The sequence below is a fragment of the Dipodomys spectabilis genome, unplaced genomic scaffold (genome assembly GCF_019054845.1).
Source record: "Dipodomys spectabilis isolate Male_0828 unplaced genomic scaffold, ASM1905484v1 ptg000096l, whole genome shotgun sequence".
Lineage (NCBI taxonomy): Eukaryota > Metazoa > Chordata > Mammalia > Rodentia > Heteromyidae > Dipodomys > Dipodomys spectabilis.
In genome coordinates this window covers 18,496,108-18,520,571 of record NW_024870773.1, presented here as the reverse complement: position 1 = coordinate 18,520,571, position 24,464 = coordinate 18,496,108, and the positions used below count along the sequence as shown (strand labels likewise).

General features: G+C 39.8%; 1 protein-coding gene across 9 annotated transcripts in view; it reads left to right on the top strand.

Moving 5' to 3' along the window:
• Celf2 (CUGBP Elav-like family member 2) overlaps positions 1–24,464 on the top strand; it is a 307,380-nt gene that overhangs the window by 272,855 nt on the left and 10,061 nt on the right. For 4 of the 9 annotated variants that reach the window (XM_042686055.1, XM_042686049.1, XM_042686054.1 and 1 more), the window contains 2 exons: positions 15,234–15,365; positions 21,560–21,757. In XM_042686055.1, coding sequence (XP_042541989.1) covers positions 15,234–15,365; positions 21,560–21,757 — 330 coding nt within the window. The remainder of the gene's footprint in view (positions 1–15,233; positions 15,366–21,559; positions 21,758–24,464) is intronic. The other 5 variants (XM_042686057.1, XM_042686052.1, XM_042686056.1 and 2 more) reach the window with 3 other exon arrangements.

The following is a 24,464-nucleotide window of genomic DNA, read 5'->3' as shown; positions in this document are numbered from 1 at the left end:
CTTTCTTTCACTCTGAATTTTCTAGACTTGAGTAGATGATCTCACCACCTTTTCTGTTACATGAAGGAGTTGGCTGGGACAGCTTCTTCTGACACTCTCAAAGTGTACACAAATAATTAGCTAAGTGTTGGCAAAATAATTGTTTAGGGTTTTCTCAGAAAACGATTAAATGAAAGCTACAGCCTGCAATAGACCTAGCTTTCTCAAGGCTTTTGACGTGAAAGAGTGTGGAGACAGGAGCATATAACACTCAAAGCACTAGATCTTATATCTTTATAAAAATTTGTGAACATAAGACATTTCATCAGGAGTATGATTTTGAGGGAGAAACCTTAAGATATTTAGGAGAATCTGGTGAATTTATCTTAATATGCTGAAATCTCTTGGTAATAATGCTTAGGGGTATAGTGACCCTATTTCTTAAAATGTTTTGAAAACATATTACTACTATAATAGGCTTCATTTTCATAGGATATGTTGAACTCCTCGAAAATCAACTTAAGTAATCTTTTTCAAGAAATTAAGTTTTATATATATATAATACGATTCACAAACTTAGGTAAAGCAATCCTTCAATGACCCCTTTTGAAAACTAAACATCTTTAATATATTCAATTGCCCCTTTTAAGAAATAAGTGGTTTTTCTTAAAACCATTAAGATTTGTTCCCTGTACTTTATCTGTTTTATAAGTGAAATTACCATGTATTAATATTTTCCCCTATAAAAACTAAAATAATCACATTTTTAAAATGTATTATACATACATTTTACTTTATTTCTAGTCAGAGGCTTGGCAGTTTAAGAAGCCAAGTGCAAAAGCAGACATAACTGATCAGTTATGTCTCATATGTATTACATGCTTTCTTCAATATTAGACATTGTCCTGATGTTAGGAAAATGACAGTGAACCAGACACACATGTACTACCTTCACTCATAAGTCTTTTAGTCTCTCCAGGCATCCTGGACAAGCAGCATATAAATGTAAGATACAGACATGGTAGCCAAGGCTGTTGTAAGAGCAAACAGAATAACAGAGATAGGATGAAGGAATCAAAGGAAGTAATCCCTCTCTTAAAAGGTAGCATTTGAGCAGAAGCCTGAATTGAGTGAAGAAAACCATGTAGAGCCTTTAGAAGACAGAGCGTTGTAAAGACAGAGGAGCAGGAGAGACCTTGAGAGTAAACTAGAAAGGAAGTCTTGGTGCTGAGCAAAGGGAAGGAAAGGGAGAAGATTGTGGTAAGGTGCGTGTCATTAGATTCACAGCCATTTGTATTAGTCAGCATTTTTGTCACTGTGACAGAATGCCTGACATAAACAACCTGAGGAGATGAAGGATGTTTGCTCACTGTATCAGAGGGTTCAGTCCATACTCACTTGACTCAGTGGTGAAGTAGAATATCATGTTGACAGGAACATGTGATGATGGGAGGCTGTTAAACTCATGGCAGACAGTAAGTGAAAAAGGGAATACAGAAAGGGGGTAGGTCAAAATGTAGCTTTCAAGGATAAACCCACCAGTTACCACCAGTGACCTGTTTCCTCCAGATGGACCCTACTTACTAAAGTCTCCAACAACTCCCAAAATAGCACCAACTATGGACCAGGCATTCAACCAACACATAAGTTTGGACGACAGGGGATTTCATGTTTAAACAATAATACCAAAGATCACAAATTGGTTATAATCTTCTTAAATGTGGGATGCACAACACAGGTTGATGGTCTGAGCATTTGTCAGGAGGAATTTTAAACATACTTGCCCATCCCAATTATTTCTGTGGCCACAATGAAAGAGAAAATGGGTTTGTAGATTTCTTTTCCTTCCTCTCGCTCTAGTCAAAAATGACCACAGCAAAGCATCTCCCGTACTCCTAAGGGGGAGGTGTCCTAGGAACCCAGTTTGTTCCCTCTGTGTCTACTGCCACCTGAGGCAGCACTGAATGTGACTTTTCTCTTCTCTGTTGAGGAATGCTTGAATAATACCTGAAAGTATTTTATTAGAACCCTGAAACATAGCGGTAAAAATGGTGTGAATCCACATTTCAATTACTTTTGCTAAGAGTAACTTTAAAAACTTAGGGATTCAAGTGAAAGTAAATGTATTTGTGTGATTTCCATCAGGGACTTTTATAAATTCACAGAAAATGTGGTGAGTAGAGTTCAAGACTCTCCCCCTTATCCTGGCGATTTCCTGTGTGGTAAAAGGAAGATATCCCCAAAGCCAATACCATTATTTATTTATTTTTTAAATAGATAGTGGGTTGGCTGGCTTTTTGTACCATGTACACATCCAGCCATTGTGTGAAAGTGAATGGAAGACCCACCCCCTCACTTCTATACATGCCCTGCATTTGCTACATTTTTAAATGTCTCCAAGTTCAGACAAATTCATCTAGAAAGGAAAGGGGCAGTTTAACTCCCCAAACTATTAATTTTTTTAGTAATTGTAAATTTATCTTTTCAATTTTGCATACCCAGAAAAAGTCTCCCTACAGCATTATTATAAATGATTTTAAATAGTCTTGGCTTTGAACCATGAGCAATTTAGCTTTAATTTTTGTTTAAAAAAATCCCCTGAGGCCATAAATAGGTTCCTTTGTCTCATGGCCTTGAAATAAAAATTAAAATAATTTAAATTGCCCATGGTTAGAATAAGTATTTCATGCAATTATCAGATGGTAGTGAATAACATTAGAAATTAAATCATGGAAGAATAAAAACCAGGTAAGTGCATATTATGCCTTTTATGAGTTTCTCATGGGTCTTTTGAAGCTTAATCTAATCGTGTTTTTATGTTTTATTTTGATAGGATAATTTTTCCTTTGTTTATTTCAAGTCTCCTATTTAATTAATTCATTCCTGGGTCATTTCTTCTTACCTAGTTTGGAACCTGTTTTTTGAGGTTTCTGTTTATAGAGAGTAGCAAATTGTAGGTTAGGCATTGCAGCTAGATTGTAAAGATAATATTCTTCTCAGACCCTGTTCCTAGATGTGTTGTTTTATCTGATAATTTTAAGAGCTTAGAAGACAGCGTGACTTAACCATATATGAACCTGCTTTGGCATTTTCTATCTAAATCCTAAAAGTGCATTTATGTGTGTCACACTATTTCACTGACCTTCCTCTGTTCTCTTTTTTTAAAGAAAAAGACATTTTAAAATTCTCCAGATGTTTCTGTAAGTACAGACTCAGTCAAGTGCACACTTCAGGATAATGGATAATTTCTTTCAATAGTGAAAAGCATCTTAAAATGCAGTCAGCACTATTCCATGCCTACTGAAGCCTCTTCAAAGAGTTTTCCCTTTAAATTCTGAACAGTCTTTTCCCCTAGCTTCAGCTTTCTTGAAGGCTAAGACCAAGTCCCAGGAAAATGTTGAACCCTCTGGATAGTTTGAGGTTAGCAGAAGTGGAAGGTGTTTTGATGTGATTCTGGCCTTTCCTGCATTCCTCACATGGTGATAACTGATGAGCAGGTTTTGTCTGCTGTCTCTAAATCCCTACAGCAGCTACATGAGCAGTAGGAAACTGAACTTCATCTGGAAGTTATAGTATAGTCTTTCAGTTCACAGAATTGTTTGCTATCCTACAGTGTACATTATATCATATGAGACCTGCATTCTGTGGAGACAGGCAGTTCATAGGCTAATTAAATCACATTTCTATCTAGTATTTGTTGGATCAGTATATAAAAATGCCTCAGTTCTACACTGCCCCTCCAAGTAGTAACATTCACTTGGTAGTAAGTAGCACATGGCAGACTATGATGAGGCCCAGAGACAGGGACAGACAGACCACGGACTCTGGGAGGGACCATCTTCCTAAGGGGACTGCAATGATAGCTCAACTTTAGACAGCCCAAGACTAAACTTCCACGTGACTTGTTCTTCCTACTGGCTTCCCACCATTTTCAGTCACTAATGGAACTCAGTAGCTGGATCTCACAACCAGCCGTAGTTCAGTAGTACACCTCAAACAGCAGCCTTCATACTTTTATCAGTACCTAAGAGAAAAAAGGATCAGTGCAAATGCCACCTCCACTGATAAAGCCTTCCTTCCAGTACAGCTTCATTTCCACATGCTATCTCCAATATAAATACTTACCTAGTTCTAAGAAACTTACCAGGAACTCCTTGAGGGCATTGGAGGCAGTGTGGAATATTAGCAAGAATAGGAGTCCTGTAAGCCCCACCCACATTCTTTAATACTGCCAGCCCTCCATTAAGATACTCATATTTTCTTTCAGGACAGATGTTTGGGCACATATCTTGTGTCTTACCATCTATATAGTAAGCTTTTTAAAGCATTAACAGTATGTTATGTGTTTGTATTTGCCCTTGCATTTAGAACAAGACAAACACACAGGCCTTCAAAGGTTTGTTTGTTTTTTTTTAATTAATTCAAAAGAAGAACCAAGTGAAACAATCTGGCATGCAAGAACCATTCATTCTGTCTAGCCCGGTGTACACTACTCTGAGGAGCCACTGAGCTGACATCAGTTCATCAGCCTTACAATATGTGGTTCTTGAGTAATCCAAACATAACTACATCTTATATGTGAATATTCACCTCTATTCTTCATTCTGAAGAAGGAATCAAAAACATATTAAACTCACATGAAACCATTTTTTAATTACAAGATTGTACCCAAAAAATGGCTTCAAAATGTTCTGAAATCATGGCATAAAATAAAGTCTACAGTCTTAAAGAAAGATACTTAATTTTCAGAACAACTTACTCTAATGTGGGCCTTTGAAAAATGACCCTCAGATCATCCTCAGCAACCTCTCCTTTATTACATGCACATCAGTAATTCTGCATAGCATCTGGTATTCCTCTACTGGTTAGATAAAGTGAGGTCCCATTTAGCTTTTCAAAGTGTTTTTTAATTTATATTGCACTTGTAAAATACAGGACTTATTATTGGAAAATATATTAGAAAGTAATACATTTAGAATACAGTGAAAATGGGTCCCATCTAGGGTGAGAATGATTTTTACCACAGCACAAGTTTCTACTGAAGTGTAGGGGCTTGAAGTATTAAAAGCTACCTCAGGACTAGCCCTCTGGCACAATCACTGTCTCAAAGGTGGAAGAAGCTTACTGAATTACATCTGACCTCTAGTATACAGTTTAGTGGTTTGGGGAAATAAGGTAAAGATCTGTTGTTTCAAGAACTATTCATTGAACTAGCTTAGGCTAGAAAGAGGCCAATTTTAATCCTTAGGGGGGTGGACTACTCAAAAACTCCCTCTAATGATACTCAGTGAACTTAATGGGCCACAGAGGTAGTTAGGAAGTTTAATTGCAGTGTTCCCTAAGACTGTGATCTTATCTTCCATTTGAGGTTCTATTTGCATTTTTCAATCACTCTTGCCTGAATACTACCTATCATTATTCCTCCATCAAGGACTCAAAATCATGACATGTTTTAGGGAATGGGAAGTCCAAGTCAGACCTTTGGCTGCTTCCTGCTGGAATGAGGCGTAGGTCAGAACCTCTGGTCTTCACTCTGTTGATGGGGATAGCAGGGACAACTGGGGTCCCAGGTCCTGATTCATAGGAGCTCTGTAGTATAGTAAGGGTGTATTTTTAGGAGATTATAACCAACGGTAGTTGTGTTTACAGAAGAGCTATACTCAGAACTTAGCAGAATTAGCCCTTAAACTTTAGTTTTATAGCCAGGAGACAAGAGAAAATAAGCTTGGCTAAAACAATGTAAGGTCCCATAGCAAAAAGACCTTCTGAGTTTCTCCTGGATCTATAGAAATGCCAGGTGATGGGTAAGCAAGGGTGCACATTCCTATTCAGTTGGAAGGTAGACAAGCGTGGTTACACATGGACATCAGGTAATCATGCTTATGAACTATTTCTTCTCAACTCTTGGCTTCAGTAACTTTTGAAAAGGTGACTCCATCTCAATTCTGGTAACAGTTTTCTTTCTCTGCATTGTCCCTTTCTAGTCCCTCATTGTCAGGATAAAGCCTTGTCTTGGTGTCTTTTCTGATTGCCAAGATGAAGTGTCCCAGTTAGTTTTTCCTTGTTGAGATGTCCTGATTGGTCTCATCCCATTTGGGAAAGGTATGACAGCTAGATCAGGTCTGTACCAGTAACATCCTTTATAGCCAAATTTAAGAAATGAGATTAGAAAAAAATAGCTTCTACATAGTGTTTAAGTTGAATCCATTAAGTTTTAAGTGCTAAATACTTGTAAGAACCATCTTCTTTGGGCATGACTGCAAATGCTCAGGGAGACTCAAATCTAGAAAGACAAAAGACCTGGAATAGCTGTGGTTAAAATTTTGAAACAATTAGCAATTGACAGAGCACTCTACTTATCTTTCATTGTATATAACATTTTAGGCTCATTGACAGCTTGTTAGGACCACTAAGCTTTCCTTGTTAAAATTAAAATTATAACATAAGCCTGTTGAGGACTATTATCATTAATTCAGAGGTGTATGTACTTGGTGATTTCGTCCTAAAGTTTGCATTCTAGAAGATTTAACATAAAGTGGTCATTTAAGAGACATAAAATAGACATTCACATTACCTCTTCAGTTTCTTAAGTTATTGAAAACAATCTTTTTAACCTATATGATTACATTTTTCCATTAAATTAAAAACAAACTTTTTCTGCTATTCTACAGACTTTTTTAATTAACAGCTATCAATATAAAAAGGTCTTTAATTCCAGGTTCACATCACTTCTCTGCCTACAGAGCTGTGATATCTGCCCTGCCCCATGAGCAACCACCCAAATGCTAACTTCATAAAAACCCTTCTCTGGCCTCACCTTCTCTGGCCCCTTTCCTAACATGGCCCAATACTAGGAAAGAACTCCAAATAAGTTGTGTCTGCCTGAGCTGCTGAAGATAATACAGGGTGAGAAAAAGAAAGCACCTATCCGACAGTAGGAAAGTATTTGCAGAGCAGAATAGGCATCTCCTTAACCCAGGCAGAGGTTCTTATGTCCTGCAGAAACAGACTGGTTTGATCTGAGTCATGGCATCAAAATATATTACTTAGAAATCAGCACACCTTGTCTTACCAGGCAAGACAAAAAATGTCGTGAAAGGGAAGTATATTTAAAGAGGAATATACTTTCAGTAAACTGAAAGTGGGTCATCTCTAGAATAAGAATGAAACAGAGCACTTTATTAATACAGGGACCATATTTATATGAAGAATATCTAGGTTATTTGCCCTTCTCTTCTTAACGTAGCCTTATGTATAACCTTCAATTACTGCTTATTTTCAGGGAAAAGTAGTCAGTTCTCCTCACTATTAACTATCCTTTTACTTTATTTTATTTTTTAGTTGGTCGTGGGGCTTGAACTCTGGGCCTGAACACTAGTACTCTACCACTTGAGCCACAGAGCTACTTCCAGTTTTCTGGTAGTTTATTGTAGATAAGATTTTCACGGCTTTTCCTGCCTGAGCTGGCTTTGAACCACAATCCTCAGATCTCAGCTTCCTGAGTAGCTAGGATTACAGGTGTGAGCACCGGCACCTGGCTTTTAACTATCCTTATAAGTGGTTTAATCAAACAATCAGGCAGTTAGAAACATGAGCTATTTGTGGGCTTGTATCAAACATCTTCACATCCTCTTTGCTACAGAAAGAGGACTGATAACCCTGTTATTCCCCCTTCCTTGCATTTGTTTTTTTGGAAGTATAGTATCTGTTCCTGACATTAATGAACTCATTGTATTTTCATTAATATTAATGAGGTAAAAATTACACTAGATGTTCCACAAATAAAATGTCACTGTAGTGACTATAATATTCAGATCTATTTTTCATTGATTCAAAAAATACTTATTGAACATCTAATACTAACTTGAGACTATGCTAGACATTTGACATCTGTCAGTGGATACAGCTACCCTTGTGTACTTTATATGCTAGCATTCATTTTTTTGTTTTTTCCCTTCTTTTTGTTTGTGCTGGTTCTGAAGCTTGCACTCAGGAACTGGGTGCTATCCCTGAGTTTTTTGCTCCAGACTAGCGCTATACCACTTAAGCCACAGTGCCACTTTTGGCTTTTTAGTAGTTAATTGGAGATAAGAGTCTCACAGACTTTACTGCCCGGGCTGGTTTTGAACTATAATCCTCATATCTTAGCCTCCTAAGTAGCTAGGATTACAGGCGTGAACTACTGGTGCCCAGCTAGCATTGGCTTTTTTTTTTTGTTTTTTTGTTTTTGTTTTTGTTTTTGGGTCCGGTCGTGGGGCCTGAACTCTGGGCCTGGGCACTGTCCCTCAGCTCTTCAGCTCAAGGCTAGCACTCTACCACATGAGCCACAGCACCACTTCCGGCTTTTTTCTTTTTGCTTATGTGGTACTGAGGAATCGAACCCAGGGCCTCAGGCATGCAAGGCAAGCGCTCTACCACTGAGCCAACTTCCCAGCCCTAGCATTAGCTTTTTAAAAGTACTTTTTTACTAACTTTCGTCCATAGGAAAATAATTTGAATAGCCCTTAAATGTAAACTATAATATCTATACCCTTACATTTTATACCTACATTAATTTTGAGTTAGATAAGATGAAGAAGGAGAACAACTTTATCCACTTTTTTCCATTTTATTCTCTTTTACACATTTAATGTAGCAAAGAGTTCTGAATAGCTAACTGCCCTTTAGGTCGTTTTGGCAGGGACAAAAACAGCAAATGTGAGGGTTTTTCCAGATAGAAGGATGCTTGGCACTTCTGCTTAGTGGCTTCTCAGCACAAGCACTGCACCAAAACGAAAAGGCTTTGGACATTTAAAATGCACAATTCCTGGGGGGGGGGGGGGGGGGGAGAAGTAGTTGGAAATGGCTTTTTACTAATTGGCGGTTACTTGGGCATTGATCAACCTGCTTGCAAATATTTCTCAAACAGAAGTTGTATGGAATTAGCTTTAAATTTCACTTGTCGTTAGGACAATGGTGTGAAGTCTGTTGGTCCAAATAGATCCACAGCTAATTCTCTAATTCAATGTACAATATGTCTATCTGCTGAGGACCCTGAGCTCCTGCCAGTAGAGTCACCTGTGCATGGTGAATGAGAGGCCATTTTGAGATGCCCTGACCTAGATCAGACTTGAGTCCTTTAAGTCCTGAAGGAATTTAAAGTTTAATAAAGCTACAGGGGGAGGGGGTGGAGAGATCCACTTCTACATGAATCGGAATGGAGCCCATGTGGATTTCCGCAGGCAGACTTTGCCCAGGCCCCACTGCTTTTGAGCTCCTGTCACCTCACCTGTGGCTATGAAGACCCTGTTACTGCATTTTTAGGGTGCTCCTTATTTGGCATATTACTCTTTGGGGTACGCATTTTAATAATTGCAGACTGACTCTTGTACTTTGTTTTTGTTTTGAGTGGCACTGAAGTCTGCTTCAGTTAATGTTAATGATTTTGTTTTGATTTGTTGTGATTTGTGGTGGTGGTCATGGGTCTTGAACTCAGAGCCTGGGCACTGTCTCTGAGCTTCTGTACTAAAGGCAAGCACTCTACCACTTCTACTTCCAGTTTTCAGGTGGTTAATTGGAGATGAGTCTCACGAGACTTCCTGCCCTTGGCTGGCTTTGAACCTCAATCTTCAGCTCTCAGCCTCCTGAGTAGCTAGGATTACAGGCATGAGCCATCAGCCCCAGCTTAGTGATACATTTTTAAACACTGATCTGCACAGTTAGGCAAATCCAAATCTGTTCCTCTTACGGTGCCAAGAGTGCTAGGGATATGTTCTCTATCCATCACAACCACTCAATAAGATTTTAGTCCCACTGTATATCATCTGTTGCATGACATAACCATGTTATCACTGCCGACACTGATGAAAAGCATGTGTTGATTGCTAGCTCTGTTCTGTATTCAGTAGGGAAAACAATTTTATTCTAGTCACAACTTCTCAGAAGTTCATAACCTAAGGTCTAGTGTTTCCGACTTAAGAAAAATATTAGCGTTCGTGTGGTTTCATCCCATGAACCACTATAAACTAGAACAGCCTTGTACAAAAATAAGCAAAATGGCACCAACCTCTAAAATCTAGTTGGAGACAGACAGGTGAGGTACATGTCAGTGACAGAGAAATTCTGTCCTGAGGAAATGAGGGGAATTAGAATTAGAGGAGTAGACATTTGAGCCAAATTTTAACAGTTGGTAGAATTTTTGTAGGTAGAAACAGAATGGAGACATTTAAGTATCATACATGGAATATGAAGAATTTAATTCACAAGCTGATATTCACTTCATTTTTCACAAGTATGAGATACATTAAAAGCCACAGCTAAGGGAGCCAGGACTTAAGAGCCGCTTACAGATTTTAACCCCAACCAAGTCCTGACTGGACCTAGGAACCGATCTGATGTGAAGGAGAACAAAAGGGACTGAAGATGACCTCAGCGTGCTGTTTGGGTGACCAGCGAGCAGTGTGTTCACTAGTGGTGGAGTATTAAGGACAAGGAAACCTTTGTACTTAAGATGATTGGACACATATTGCAGAAGTCCATGTAAACAGGCTCACTGAAGTGTATCCACCACCAGCAATTGGCTTCCTGACCCCCAGGCATAGTAGAGACTGGAAGAGTGGGCTGAGACTCCACTGCAGAGAAAGGCCTGTGGGTATTATGCTAGAATCGAGGTGGAGAAGGGGAAATCCCTGGCTGATGATTGTACTTGTGGGACAGACAGATGGGTGAGGAGGTGGAAGGGAGATCCCTGGTAACCAGGGAAGATACACAAAGGGGCAGAAAAGGGTTTTACAAAGTTAGCATTTAGGTGGTCCCTTCCTTCCTGAGGTGTGGTCCCACGCCAGTGGTAGAGCAGACATCTCAGCTCTGTAGTGATATGAAACTAGAATTAAAGACCTTTTCTTTTGAAAGGTGATTGACTGAAACAAAAAAGTCTATAAAAGTAGCAATATCACAAGAAAAAGCTAAGTTTGTCTTCATGGACATAATGTAGTCATTCCTGTCGGTTAGAAGTGTGGGGACAGAAGAAACAAGGAAGAGCCTAGGGAAAAGTGGAAAGTGAAGGACTTAAGTTGAGGGCAGGGTGCAGGGCTGCAGCCGCACATGCAGCAGGTGAGGGAGCAGTGCCCAGGGAGTCCGTTCACTGTTGCCCTCACAGAGGAGCGACCACAGTGAGCTTGCCTCTCCCTCTCTCCCTGGGACCAGCACATAGCTGAGGGGCAAAAACCCAAAATGTTGCTGAGTACACAGATCATAATCGAAAAGGAGAACACCTGAGGCTCGGCCATGCACTGAGTCAGTCACAGAGACGTCCTCTTCAGAGTTTATCCCCTACTGTGAGGCTGGATGCAGATGTTGCTTAATTGTTCCATTAAGGGAAAGCTCCTTGGAAATCATGCCTTGATTTGTTAAACCTATATGTAGGATCAGTAAATGTGTATCCCAGTTTCATACCCATTCCCAAGACCCACTCTTAGGAGCTGTGCTTAAAATTGGTTAGTATGTTTCCAAAACTGATAGGTACAGGAAATAGACACTCATCCAGGAAGGAAGTATGGACTATTAATAGCCTTTAAAATGAGGAGGAGGAGAACCTGAGCCTCTGAGACTTCAGAAATTTGGCAGGATTGGGGAAATACCAAGAGTTGAAACGGGCAAAGCATAGAGGAGGTAGAAGTGGGAGTAATGTAGTTCAAGGTGAGCCAGAAAAAAACAATACCCAGTTTCAGAAACAAGCCCAGGCATGGTAGCATAAGTCCGCTGTCCTGTTTGTGCAGGAAAGCTGAGGTAGGAGGACCATAGTCCAAGGTTAGCCCCAGGTAAACCCAGGAGACCCTACCTAAAAAAGAGAGTGTAGCTCAAAAGGCAGTTTACTTGAGGCTTTGAGTTGAAACTCCAAAAAGAGTTGAAGCAGAAAAGATAGTTATCTCACAAATAGTAGAAAACCTAGGTCTAAAAACAAGAAGACCCCCTTCCTAATTAAGTTGGGGTTTAAGTAAAAGTTCAACAGGAAGTTCCATCGTATATGCTCTTTAGGGAACCCAGTTATCAGAGTAAGTAATATCATTGTCTCAGTTGTAAAATAGTTCAGCTTCACTTTTATTGAAATATTGAGGTTTATATGTGTCCATATATGAATTTATATATTTACACATACATAGTGGTATTCAAGTACATGGGACAAATTATTTTGGTATGATACTAAATATTATTCTGGAGAATTGCAAACGAGGTTCAAGCTTGCTACTTGGCCTGTGTAGTGAAGGAAAAGCAGTACAGCCATTTGTGGGCTAAAACATCATCCCATAAGACTGTCAAGTAGTGAGATCACACAGCCTCAAACCTTTGACACCATTGTCTTACAGTCTCCTCCCTCCCAGTCCCACTTCCCTCTGCTCCCTCCCCACCAAACATGGTCTTTTCAGAACTAAATTAAAATGAGAAGTGTGGTTACTGTAAAATAATGAGGCCTCTTGGGAGAAGAGGCAGGCTATATTGAGTTAATGCCCTAGGATTGTGGTTTGCGAGTGATGATGGCGTCCATGTCACTGCATAATTACTATCCCTCCTCAAACACCCTGCGCTGTTGGCATACAGCTCCCGCGCCCATGGAGGCAAAATGGCAACAGCAGGCTCCCACGTCCTGAGTGTATTTGGTAGGTACAGGCAACTTTCTGAGTGTATTTGGTAGATACAGGCAATTTTCTGTTTACAATTATTTAATTTCCTGAGCCACAAATTTGCTTGTGCTTTCAGCAGCTGATTAGTATGGGAAGTGGCTAATGAAGGCACTGAAGGCACATTCTTGCTCGTTCCTATTACTATTGTTTTATGTGGCTTAAAGACAGTCTCTGGATGTCTGGAGAAAGTGAGGAGGGGGAGAGTCAAAAAAATTGTTCATTTATTCTCTAGGAAGTGAGCTAGTTTCTGAGATAGATTTATACTACACACTACCTGCAAACAGGGACAAAAGACAAGGGACAATTTCTTCTTGTAGGAAAGATGTTTTAAGTGAAGTAGATCCACAGTCCCTTGATGGCCAGTTTTCTGTCACTTGGTGAATGTTCCTTACAATTCAGCAGTCAGCTTTGCCCGAAGTTGAAAATGCTATACAGTATGCCTTCTACAAAAAAAATAAAAAGAAATGTTAGGCTGGGTGTAGTGGCCTACACCTGTAATTCTAGAGAGGCAAAGATATGGTTTAAGGCTAATCTCATAAATAGTGACACTTCATCTCAACCAATAAGCCAGGCATAGTAGTTCTGTAATCCCAGCTACATAAGAGGCCAAATAGAAGTAACTGTAAGCCCAGCTACATAAGAGGCCAAAAGTAGATGGATCTTGACCCTGGGCAAAAAGCATGAGACACCTCCCACACCTAAAAAAATAATAAATCATGCAAAAAAGGATTAGGGCATGGCTGGTAGAGGGTCTGCCAAGCAAACATGATGCCCAAGTTCAAATCCCAGTTCTACATGGAAGGAGGGCAGGAGGGAGGAATGTCACTAGGCTTACTTTGTGTGTTTCTGACTTCAGTTCAAGTGACAAGAAATTTGGATCTGAAGAACTTCATTAATTCTTATAAGATCCCTGATAGCAATGACTTTGGTTGTTTTGTTGATCTAGGAATATCTTTCTTCTTCCCTCATTTTCAGTAGACAGTTTTGATGGATAAAATTTTTGTTATAGCTATCTTTTCTTCACTCTGAACATATTCTGCAGTCTATTAAATAATTCCATTGTCTCTGCTGAGAAGTCAGTTGTGAATCCACTGGAGGACAGACTTTACTGCCTCAAGATTTTCTCTTTGCCTTGTCAGCATTTCTTTTATCACGTATCTGGATAAATATCTCTTTGTGAGAAAGGAGTGCTTTATCTTATTCGGTTTGTTGATTTTTTTTGGATATATTAATGCTTAATTAATTCAAGAAATTATTAGCCATCATATCCTTAGACATTTGTCCGGTCTTTCCTATCTCTTTTGGGCATGTGTACTGCAGGTATGCATTACAGGTACAGTGGCAGCATGCTCACTAGTGTGCCATATTTCTCTGAGGCTCTGCCCACTTTCCTTTTTATTCATACTTCTTCGGAATGGATGCCAGTACTTCTTCATTTTTTGCCAGTTGTATCAACTTTTGAACCCTGCAGCAATTTTTTTTTTGTTTCAGTATTTACTTTTCAACTTTAAAAATGCTAAATGTGAGTAGGAGGAGATCTTCTGTCATGTTAGTTTCATGGGAAAATACGTTAAGGCATACAAGATATTTTTATAATAAGCTATTATAAATATTATTATTAAACCAACAACTAGTAAACTAGAATACTCAGAAATTAGCGATTAAGGAAAAGAAGGAACCCAGAGAAGCAACACATTGGTGTTGGTTCACCCTTAGGAGCTTGTGGCCCATTAATAAACTTCTGCTTCCCATAGCATAAGGAACACAAAGACATTCAGTGCAAACCTGAGGTATCTAATAGGAGGCCAACCTCATAAATGAAACCCAGAAAGACCAAACTCTTAATGGAAAATAGGGACAAGAAATGGAGGAAGGTGTATTTGTTGTAGGGGGAGCTGTTTTGTTTGTTGTTGGTCTACATTTCTGGGAAGTTCTCAATAATTAACGGTTTTTGTATTGCCTTTTTCGCATTTTCCCTCAGCAACTTCAACTGTGTGTGTGTTAGACATATTCCATACTATACCACTTGTTGTCTGGGACAATTTCTGTTATGCATAACCTCCACACAAAAGCGGCTCACAAAATTCTCCAACTATAAAGCCATGGATTAGCACTAATTTTGTTATGTACATAATAGTTCTGTGGGTTTTAATCCCATGTCCATAATTCTTAGAACTTCATGCTGAAGCACATATGAGTAAAAGTACCAAGGCTAAAATTGAACAAAAGGAGATAGAGTTAGTCTTGAAGAGCAGCGAACACATTCACTGCATTGGCAGAACAGAGCTGTGATGATTTTGAGGATGAGTGTGGTGGTGAACTGAGGGCCTTGAACATGCTAAGTACCAGTCTACTGCTGAGCTACATCCTTGGCCTATTACAACAATCTTTGTCTTTAATCATCTAATCTAATTGTCAAAATGCCCAGGAGTAGAACTCCATTTGCCTTTCACAGGACAAACACAAGGGAGGATCAGGGACTTGCAACAACTCAATGACTTAGCTTGTCTCTCTATGATGGTTACAGATGACTTTCTAATCCGGTTGCCTTTGGCTCATCTTGTGCTTTCTCTCTCCTCCTCCTCTGTTTTTCAGTGGCTGCTTCAACCCCCAACTCCACTGCTGGTGCAGCCATGAATTCCTTGACCTCTCTTGGGACTCTGCAAGGACTGGCTGGAGCCACTGTTGGATTGAATAATATTAATGCACTAGCAGGTACCATAAACAGTGAGTATTTGCTGCTCTGGTGGACAGCCTTCCCCCAAATTCTTCACAGAAAATGGTCATCCAGAAATGGCCCTAAAAGGATATGGAATGGGGAGAACTAAAACTTGGGATGGAGGAGCACATGCTTTACCAGGCAGACACTAGCCCTGTTTGCATTGCAATGCCCAGCCAATTACTACTACTTAGCATTTCTTTCCAATATATAAGTCTTTGTCCACAGCTTGCTGTGGTTAACAAATAGCTTCAGTGGTTTGAGGAGTTTTATTTGGTTTTGGATTTCCTCTACCCTACTTTAGGTAGTGTGGTATAGGAAAAAAAAATGGTAGAGGGGAAGGAAGGTAGGAAGCTAGCATCCAGCTCTGATGACCAACAACTATCAGAGCTCAGACAAAGCACTGCTCCCCCCACCCCCTGCACTGCAGACTATCCATGTGGAAATTGAAAATTCTGGATCAGATGATCTTAAGGTATACACACACACACACACACACCTTTAAAATCCAAAGATTCTTGCCCATGTAATTGAAACCCTCTGTACGATGTTTTCACAATAAATAATAATTTTGGAAAAAATTAAAAAATTCAAAGATTCTTGACAAGTATGCCAGGGAATGAAAGCAGGAAATGAAACCGAGTGGAGAGAATGCATGAGTGTCTCCAGGAAGTAGCACAGAGCATCACTGCACTGGTGGGTGAGACAGGTAGCTCACCTTCTTACACTTGGCTCTGAAACACATAGACTCAAGCCGTGGAAGAACTTTAGAGTCTGCCCTACCAACCCAACCTGTACCTATTTTTATCATTTTAGATGTAGATGGGGATGTGTTCATGACTAAGTTGTAGACTCATGCTGGGTAAGGGTCCTGTACTGGTTAATCTGGTCTTCAGGCTGGGACCAGGGAGTCCATGAGAAACCAAGAGAGCTTCTGAACCCAGTTACATACTATACAACCCAGGGAGCCTTGCACTAGCTTCCCATTTCGATTTTTATAAAATCCAAACCTCAATGGGCTGGAGCATGGCTTAGGTGTAGAGAGCCTGCCGGCAAGCACAACACTCTAAATTCAAACTCTAGTGCTGCAGGAAAAAAAGAAGAAGAAAGAAAGTCAATAAATGGGTCCTTATTATGTGCCCTATTTTAAGCCATCATGATTCAATAAAAAGTATACCGCTTTGAAAAGCCCATACACTTTAAAATTTTTAAAGGACAAAGAAAACAACAATCCCTTATTTGTTTAAAAAACAACCTAAAACTCATTGAAATTAAAACTAACTTTACAATCCTCTTAGGAAATACATCATATGTTTCAAAATAGGAAATTTCAGATAGTGTTAAATCTTTTCATTCAGATCTCTGGGAAAACCAAACAAAAACTTAGGATTGAGTTTGATCTGCCATAAAGAAAAGAAAAAAAACATTTTGCTCCCAAATGTGATGGCTGTAGATTAACATACCATTCATAGTCTGGTAACCACATGACAGCCAGCATGTTGTACTCCAGTTAAAACTGCCTCTAGTTTTTACATTTTTCAGCAGCCCCATAGGAGCCTCATGGCTGTCACTTAACTCCTGTTTCTGGTACAGCTCCTTTCTGACCCTGTCCTTCACCTAGGTTGGATGAGTGTGTTCGTACACATCCCCTCATGCTGCTTCTCTTGCCCCAGGACCTAGTTCCCCTCAAACAAGGACTTTGATTTGATCGCCTGCCTGTCCTTGGTCTGCAGAGTATCAGGCCAGTGGGATGGTTGTCCTCCTCAGCACGTGCTCATGATTGCTGTTTGTGTGTCCTCGTCTGTGTCCTCTCTACCCGACTCTGTTGTATGTTGCTGGACTTTTCCCATCCTTAGTGTGAGGACCCAAGGGGGACTTCATTGAATGGTAGAGAAACCATAACTAGTTATTGTGTGAGGTCTTATTCAAATTTTGCTCTGGCAAGGACAGCTAGCTTAAATTGTTTAATTGGGTTTAAATAAGAAAAAATTTCACATAATCCCTACCAACCTGGATGAACAAAAAAATGTTTTTAAAAAAATAAATCATGCACAAATGGAAATATGTTCTTTCTCGTTTGGTGTCACTACTACAGAGATCTTGTTACAATCTCAACGTTGATTTGGAGCTAATATTTGCTACTTGGCTCAAAGTGGCAAGAGAAAAACCTTCCAGGAATGGAATATCCTCTCAGATACTCCTCCTTTCCTATTCACTAATGAATGGAGGGGCTAAATAACAGTACCGCTCCTCCCTAAAGATAAAACATGAATCAGCAAGAGTAGAAGAAAGAACATGAATAATTCAAGACTTTTCACCTCTAGGTTACTTGAGGGTTCCCTAGGCATGTTTTGTATATTAATATCTGCACTAAGATAAAGTGCTTTGTGTTTATATACTCACCAAATAGTTATGCTCAACAAATAGTCTGTATCTGATTTGGTATGTTGAAATGTAAGTTAAGTGCAACCTAATTTTTTCTTGTTTCAACTGCATTAATTTTTCTAAGTGGCTTACTGCACAGTGCTTAAAATTATAATTGGTTGAATATAACCAACCACAAACACCTGGAAAGAAGTACTTATAAAACTATCTTATGTGAAGCAGAAAAAGTAAAAGAGGCTTTGGTCGCATTAGTGTGACTTTTCACTCTTAACTTGCATTGTGAAATGTTTTAATCCATATTCTTACTCACACAGGTACATAGCACATATGTGTTACCTTATTAACATGGGGCATATGTAAATGTGCCACTAATTGTGCTCATCCATCTACTCTGACCCCATACATCTGACACTTAATTCTCACTTAGTAGCTTGTAGCTTAGAAGTATGTCCCTCGTCTATACAAAGGAAAAACCAAGCCCCCAAAATAGGTTGTATACTAAAGAAAAAAAGGCAAGAATGTGCTCATATGTTTTCTCAGGTTTGTTACCTGATACAGTGGCTTGCATGCAGTCTGCACTGCTCCTGATTCTACTCTGCAGTATCATCTCTATAGTGCCCCCCAAATGCTCATAATTATGGGTGTGTCTGTCAGTTTAGGGATGCTAGAATGATGTAGGTAGAGGACTCAGTAGTCAGACCACAAGCTGATCATATTGTCAAACCAATTAAGGACCCCTCCCTCACAGAAGTTTGCCACTTCTGTCATTTTCTTCCAGCCTTCCTCATCTGCAAATCTAGAATAAATAGGAGATCATCAAGCCATTTGACCTTTTTAAAGAAGAACCCTATTCTTTTTGAAGTGGAAGCATTTTTTTGCAACTGTCTCAAACCTTGTCTGTTGTTCAAGACTTTTAGATACCTGTAGTTGAATTTACAAGTTTTATCTCTGATAGCAGGTAATTCACAGGAATCACTACTTGAAATTGAAATCTTTATTCTGCTATATAATCCATTACTTATATTACCCTGGATTTGGTAAACATCTCACCCGAGATTTTCCAAGATAATTTGGGGTTTAAATATTCATAATATTAGTGCTTATTAAAAGTTATAAAGCTACATCATAGAGAAAAAAAGCCACAGGCTAGAAGGAACAAGCCCTGTGTTTCTTACATGCACAGGTCCCTGACTAGTCCTCCCTCTGGCATTATAGCCCATTTACTTGTTACCTCCTCTACCACTTCCCTCACCTTCTCTCCTGTCTGCTTAAGGCCAGCTATAACTATCTTACACATGAATGACACTAGCAGAAGCAAACAGAACTGCTCAAAGAACATACTCTCCTTCTCCCCCCCCCAAGGTTTAATCCAAACACAGCCAACTCTGTGAAACATAGGAAGGAGAGAGGACACTGCTAAAGTTTTAAGCCTCACAAGAATTCTCTTAGTCCTGAAACATCTTTACAATACTTCAGGAGAAAGAAGTTGATTCTCTTTCTGTATGAAACAAAGTTGGCAAGAGAGTTAAGAGAATCCTCCAAACCTGGACAATAAAAAGAGACCTAAAACCAGAGGGAAGGGAGGTGGGGTACCAGTGACAACAAGCCCCCCCAGAAAAGCCAAGTCTCAGAGAATGCGGAGCACTGGAAGGCATTCCTGCAAGGCTTCTGTGGTAAGGTACCATCTGACAACTGTGACATGAGAATGGAGCTTAGGCCTTCACCCAGCTCTGCCACACATCGATCTGTAGGCTGCCGTGCACATTTAGAACTACACACTTTGCAAAGAAGACACTTCTGGCTTTCAGTTTCCACTGATATAGGAATTTGAGTTTCCAGAAGGCTGATCCCATTTGATCATCCGCTGTTAACAGACTTAAGGTCCTTTTCAGAGGTGCACCGACAAAGGTAAAATAAGAGAAATTACTCCTCCACCCTTTGTCAGTCATAATAATCCAGGATGAGTACAAAGAAAAGAGACAGTGAGGTAAATGTGATTAGTTTGTGCCTGAGGTAGGCTAAGTAAGAAGACAAACTATTACTAATCTCTTTAACAGTAGTTATTTGTACCAACAAGAAAGAAAGAAAGAAAAGAAAGGAAGGAAGAAAGGAAGAAAGGAAGGAAAGAAGGAAGAAAGAAAGGAAAGAGGGGCTGGGAAGGTGGCTCAGTGGTAGAGTGCTTGCCTTGCATGCATGAGGCCCTGGGTTCAATTCCTCAGCACCACATAAACAAAAAGCCGGAAGTGACACTGTAGCCCAAGTGGTAGAGTGCTAGCCTTGAGCTGAAGAACTGAGGGACAGCGCCCAGGCACAGAGTTCAGGCCCCACAACCAACAACAGCAACAACAAAAGTCACTAACAATAAATAAATAAATAAAGCTCAAAAAATATACATATAAAAAAAAGATATGAGTGCAAATAAAAATGTTAAAAAAGAAAGAAAAAGAAAGGAAGGAAAGAGAAGAAAAGGAAAGAGAGAAAAGAAGGTAAAGAAAGAAAAAGAGATTCCCTCAAAATAAAAATTTAAGCCAAGCTCTGTAATCCTAGCTACTCAGAAGGCTGAGATCTGAGTAGTTTTGTTTGTTTTTAAAATTTTATTGTAAAGGTGATATGCAGAGGGTTACAGGGCTACCTAAGTAATGAGTGCATTTCCTTTCAACAGTGTTAGCCCTCCATCATTTTCTCCCATTCCCCCCACCTTAAAAAAAAAAAAAAAAAAACTTGAGGAATGGCTTTAAGTAGTATTCCAGCAGAGCTTGGAAACTGCAGAGCCAGGGAGTGAGGCCTTGAGTTTAAGCCCCAGTACTGGCACAAAATATTCTTTAAAAAAATTAAGAGCCTATAGATAGATAGATAGATAGAACCAAGGCAATTGTGGTGTCCTCTCTTCCATTTCCTGAGTTCCTATTGAAAGTTAACATTCTGTGAAGCTTTGCTTATTTTGGCTCATTACTCAAGGAAAATGTGGCATAATCTGCAGCCAAAGAATCAAAAGAACAGTGGGTTAACCTGCAATTCCCATCGGCTAATAGCCAGAATCCACCTTCCAGACATGGTGTGAAGATGGCTAGAAAACATGATACTCTTTGACTTGTAGAAAACAATTACCTGGGCACTGACTTTGTGTAAGTGCATATTATGCACTTGTGTGCCTTTGGTAGGTAATAAGTGGCTTGAGTTCTCCGTGGTTTATGGGAAATGCCCATTTCCTCCTCTTCCTTGACTCTAAATCAACTAGTTGTCCTGATCCCTGACAGCGTCCTTCCCCTGGTTAGAAAAAAATAATGGCACTACTGCCTCACTGGTGTAAAACCAGTATTTTACCATTGTCCTCATCCTATGGCTTAAGGAGAAAGTTTTACCCTTGCCTCCTTAACCCCTTTGAACTATCCGGTGACTCCTCAAAGAGCCCAATAAATGGATTTAAGTACATAGATTTCACATTCCTCTGCCACTAATATTCTCTCACGAGCTGCTAGGCTCTGAGAAGTAGAAGGCATTTGTTTCACAAAGGTAACAATGGTACTTGCCAGCAGCACGCTGCATGGAATGAAGGTGTACTGTCTTACATGTAGTGCCTCAGAGAATTTGGATCACTGGTCTAAGGACTGACAGTTATCATTGCTTAGGTCTTTTTTGCCCATTGTTATCATTTATTTCTTCATGGCTTCATTTTTTGGTTTTCTGTTGGCTTACTCAGTGTGCTAGCTGCATGCACTTGATGTTGTACTTGTGTAAAATGATTCTCTAACTTCCTTTGGAAAGCACTAATGAATAAGTGCTATTTCTCTTCTCTATTGTTGGGTTTTTTGTAAAGTTGCTCAAATGCTCTCAGGTATGGCGGCTCTGAATGGAGGACTTGGCGCCACAGGCTTGACGAATGGCACAGCTGGCACCATGGACGCCCTCACCCAGGCCTACTCAGGAATTCAGCAGTATGCGGCAGCCGCACTGCCCACTCTGTACAGCCAGAGCTTGCTGCAACAGCAGAGCGCTGCGGGCAGCCAGAAGGAAGGTAGGTACCAGCCTGGGGCTCGGGGCAAGACCAGCCTGACATGCACTTGCCTTTAGAGCACACTGAGAAGATGCTAGAGCAAATTACTGCCATAGAGAAGTCAATTGTTTAGTTACTAGTATTCTTATTTTAAAACAAACCTGGAAGCATTGGCCTTTTATTCCAGTCTTCTGATTTTGTATGCATCTTTCAATTTTTCATCCGTCTCTTAAGATGAAGTTCTTACCCATTATAAGCACTTAATTAGCTGCTGCCATTAAAAAACTGCCAGGAACTCCCTCTCTCAAATCAGCATAGTCCACTAGCTTCTGCCTAAGCAATAGAAGGTAAAGCGCCTCTCCTGCAGTCCCCAGTTCTCACATCCATGTGCTCTGTGGTTTTGTGGCCACCCCTCTGCAGGCAGTGGTCCCTACACTAGTGATGAAATCCACTGCTGGGAGTGACTTGTTCTCTGTTTAACTGGGGCTCCTGGGGAAGCAAGCAAGTGGTTGATTACCTTGCTTCCCTACAACAGGGCAAAGTGAACTTCAGAAGTTAATACTAAGAACAGCTTAAAGCTGATGACAAAATGGTTAGTGACCTAATCCAAATAAATTTCTTCCTTCTTTGCCCTCACTCCATGGTTTCAGACTACTTTTATTTGAAAACTTCAACTTTAAAGACAGTGTTCTTGTAAGAAATAAAATAGTTTTACGCAGTGAAGATTTTTAAGGCGACACAAAAGATACTCTTTTCTTAAAAGGGGGTGGATTGATAACCAATTTTAAATGAAAAATATAGGAAGTTATGTTCTTTTTCAACACTCCAACATTCTTTATACTCTCCGCTGTGACAGTTATTTGTAGGATTTTTAAGTGTGCTTAAATGTTCAGACAACTGTGGTTCACCAGGCATGCAAAAAAGATGGTGCATCATAAGCACCCCAGGTCTTCCTCCAATAAAAGCATGTGTTTATTTGGTCCCCTTGGCATCTGACTATCACAGTGACAAGACAGGGCAGGAGGGATCCTGAGAAATGATACACTGAGACAGAACCCACAAAGCTATCTCTCCCACAAGGTTTTAGAGAACAGAATGCCGGTCTCCTCATGGTTACCTAGCATAGCCTTAAAGCAGTAGTTTAAGAACTACTACTGGGCCCTGAAGCGTTCTTCTGAACTGCTTCACCCAGACCACTGCTCTAAATTTCTTTGTGTTGAGTTTTAAAGCTTTACAAATGTGAAAAATATTATTGTCAGGCTGGGAATGTGGCTTAGTGGTAGAGTGCTTGCCTAGCATGCATGAAGCCCTGGGTTCGATTCCTCAATACCATATAAACAGAAAAGCCAGAAGTGGTCGTGTGGCTCAAGTAGAGCACTAGCCTTGAGCACAGAGAGGTTCAGGGACAGAGCCCAGGCCCTGAGTTCAAACCCCAGGACTGGCAAATATATATATATATATATATATATATATATATATATATATATACGATATATATTTTATATACATATATAGTCAACTCAAAATCACTCCAAGTCTTTGAACTCCCAGTATCATGGTAGCTTGGTTTAAGGTTTATGTTTGGTGGCAATGATGAGTTCTGTTTTGTTGGATTTCATCATCTCTCCTTCTCATATGTCTCTTTTGATTACCCTCTCACCCCATTAACATAGCTCAAGATTCTAACCCACCTAATAGTAGCTTAAGAAGAATGTTATTTCAAAGGCAAATTATACCAGAAAAAAATGAATTCAAATACTAAATACACTAGTAGACTTCCTGCTCAACAGTTCTATCCTTTAGACAGAACTGAAAGGCAACCTGAGATATTTAGTCACATACGTGGTGTGCTTTCCCTCCACGGGAACAAGAGCCAGTCTAGCTTTGCAAAGTAATGGTTTGGTTTTTCTCCAGCTAAATTTCCCGAAAGATTATAGCCACCCTATGTTTGTCATTCTTGTCTGACCACTCTCATACCTTCCCATCTCCCTTTACTTGAAGGAAGCAAGTCACACATAGGTAGTGAGTGCTTCCCGGCAGAGCGCCAGTCAGTGCTGGTGTTGAGTACAGCTTTGACCTTCCAAAGTATTTGTGCTACATACATCAAGTGCCCTTGGAGAATACAGAGCATGTGACATGAGCAGTGTAACAGAAAGCCTTCCGCAGCTACTATGACATGTGCTAGGAGAAATCAGACGAAAGGATGACTTGTGGAGAGGTTTGGTTTTGGGTTTTGTTTTTTGGTTTTTTTGGTAGAGATAAAGAAGAAGGTGACTCCAGTTGGAATTCTCAAAAAGGGAATTGAGAGAAGAGGTTATTATTTTGGTATCAACAGTCTGATACACATAAGAAAGGTTTTGCACATGAAATTACCTAGTCTCGTTTTAATTTTAAAAATTAAAGGGATTTGAAAAATCTGATTTGGAATGATGAAAAAATAGGACATTGCGGGACAGGGAGCCAGAGAGATCATCACCCTGGGGAAATGATGGGCAGGAAGACAAAGCTACATCTGGCTTTTCTGGCTATCTCTGGCCAAGATTCAGACAGAAAACAGCATTCTGGAATAACAGGATTATTAAGTCAAATACATAATCTGTCCTGGGCATTAAAATGGTATGGTCTACTCAGGCTTTGCAATCGAGTCCCATTAATCCTCATCTGTTCTTTTAGGTCTTTTATTTAAAGGGAACATTAAATTGGGTGGTACCAATTTGAGAGATAGATA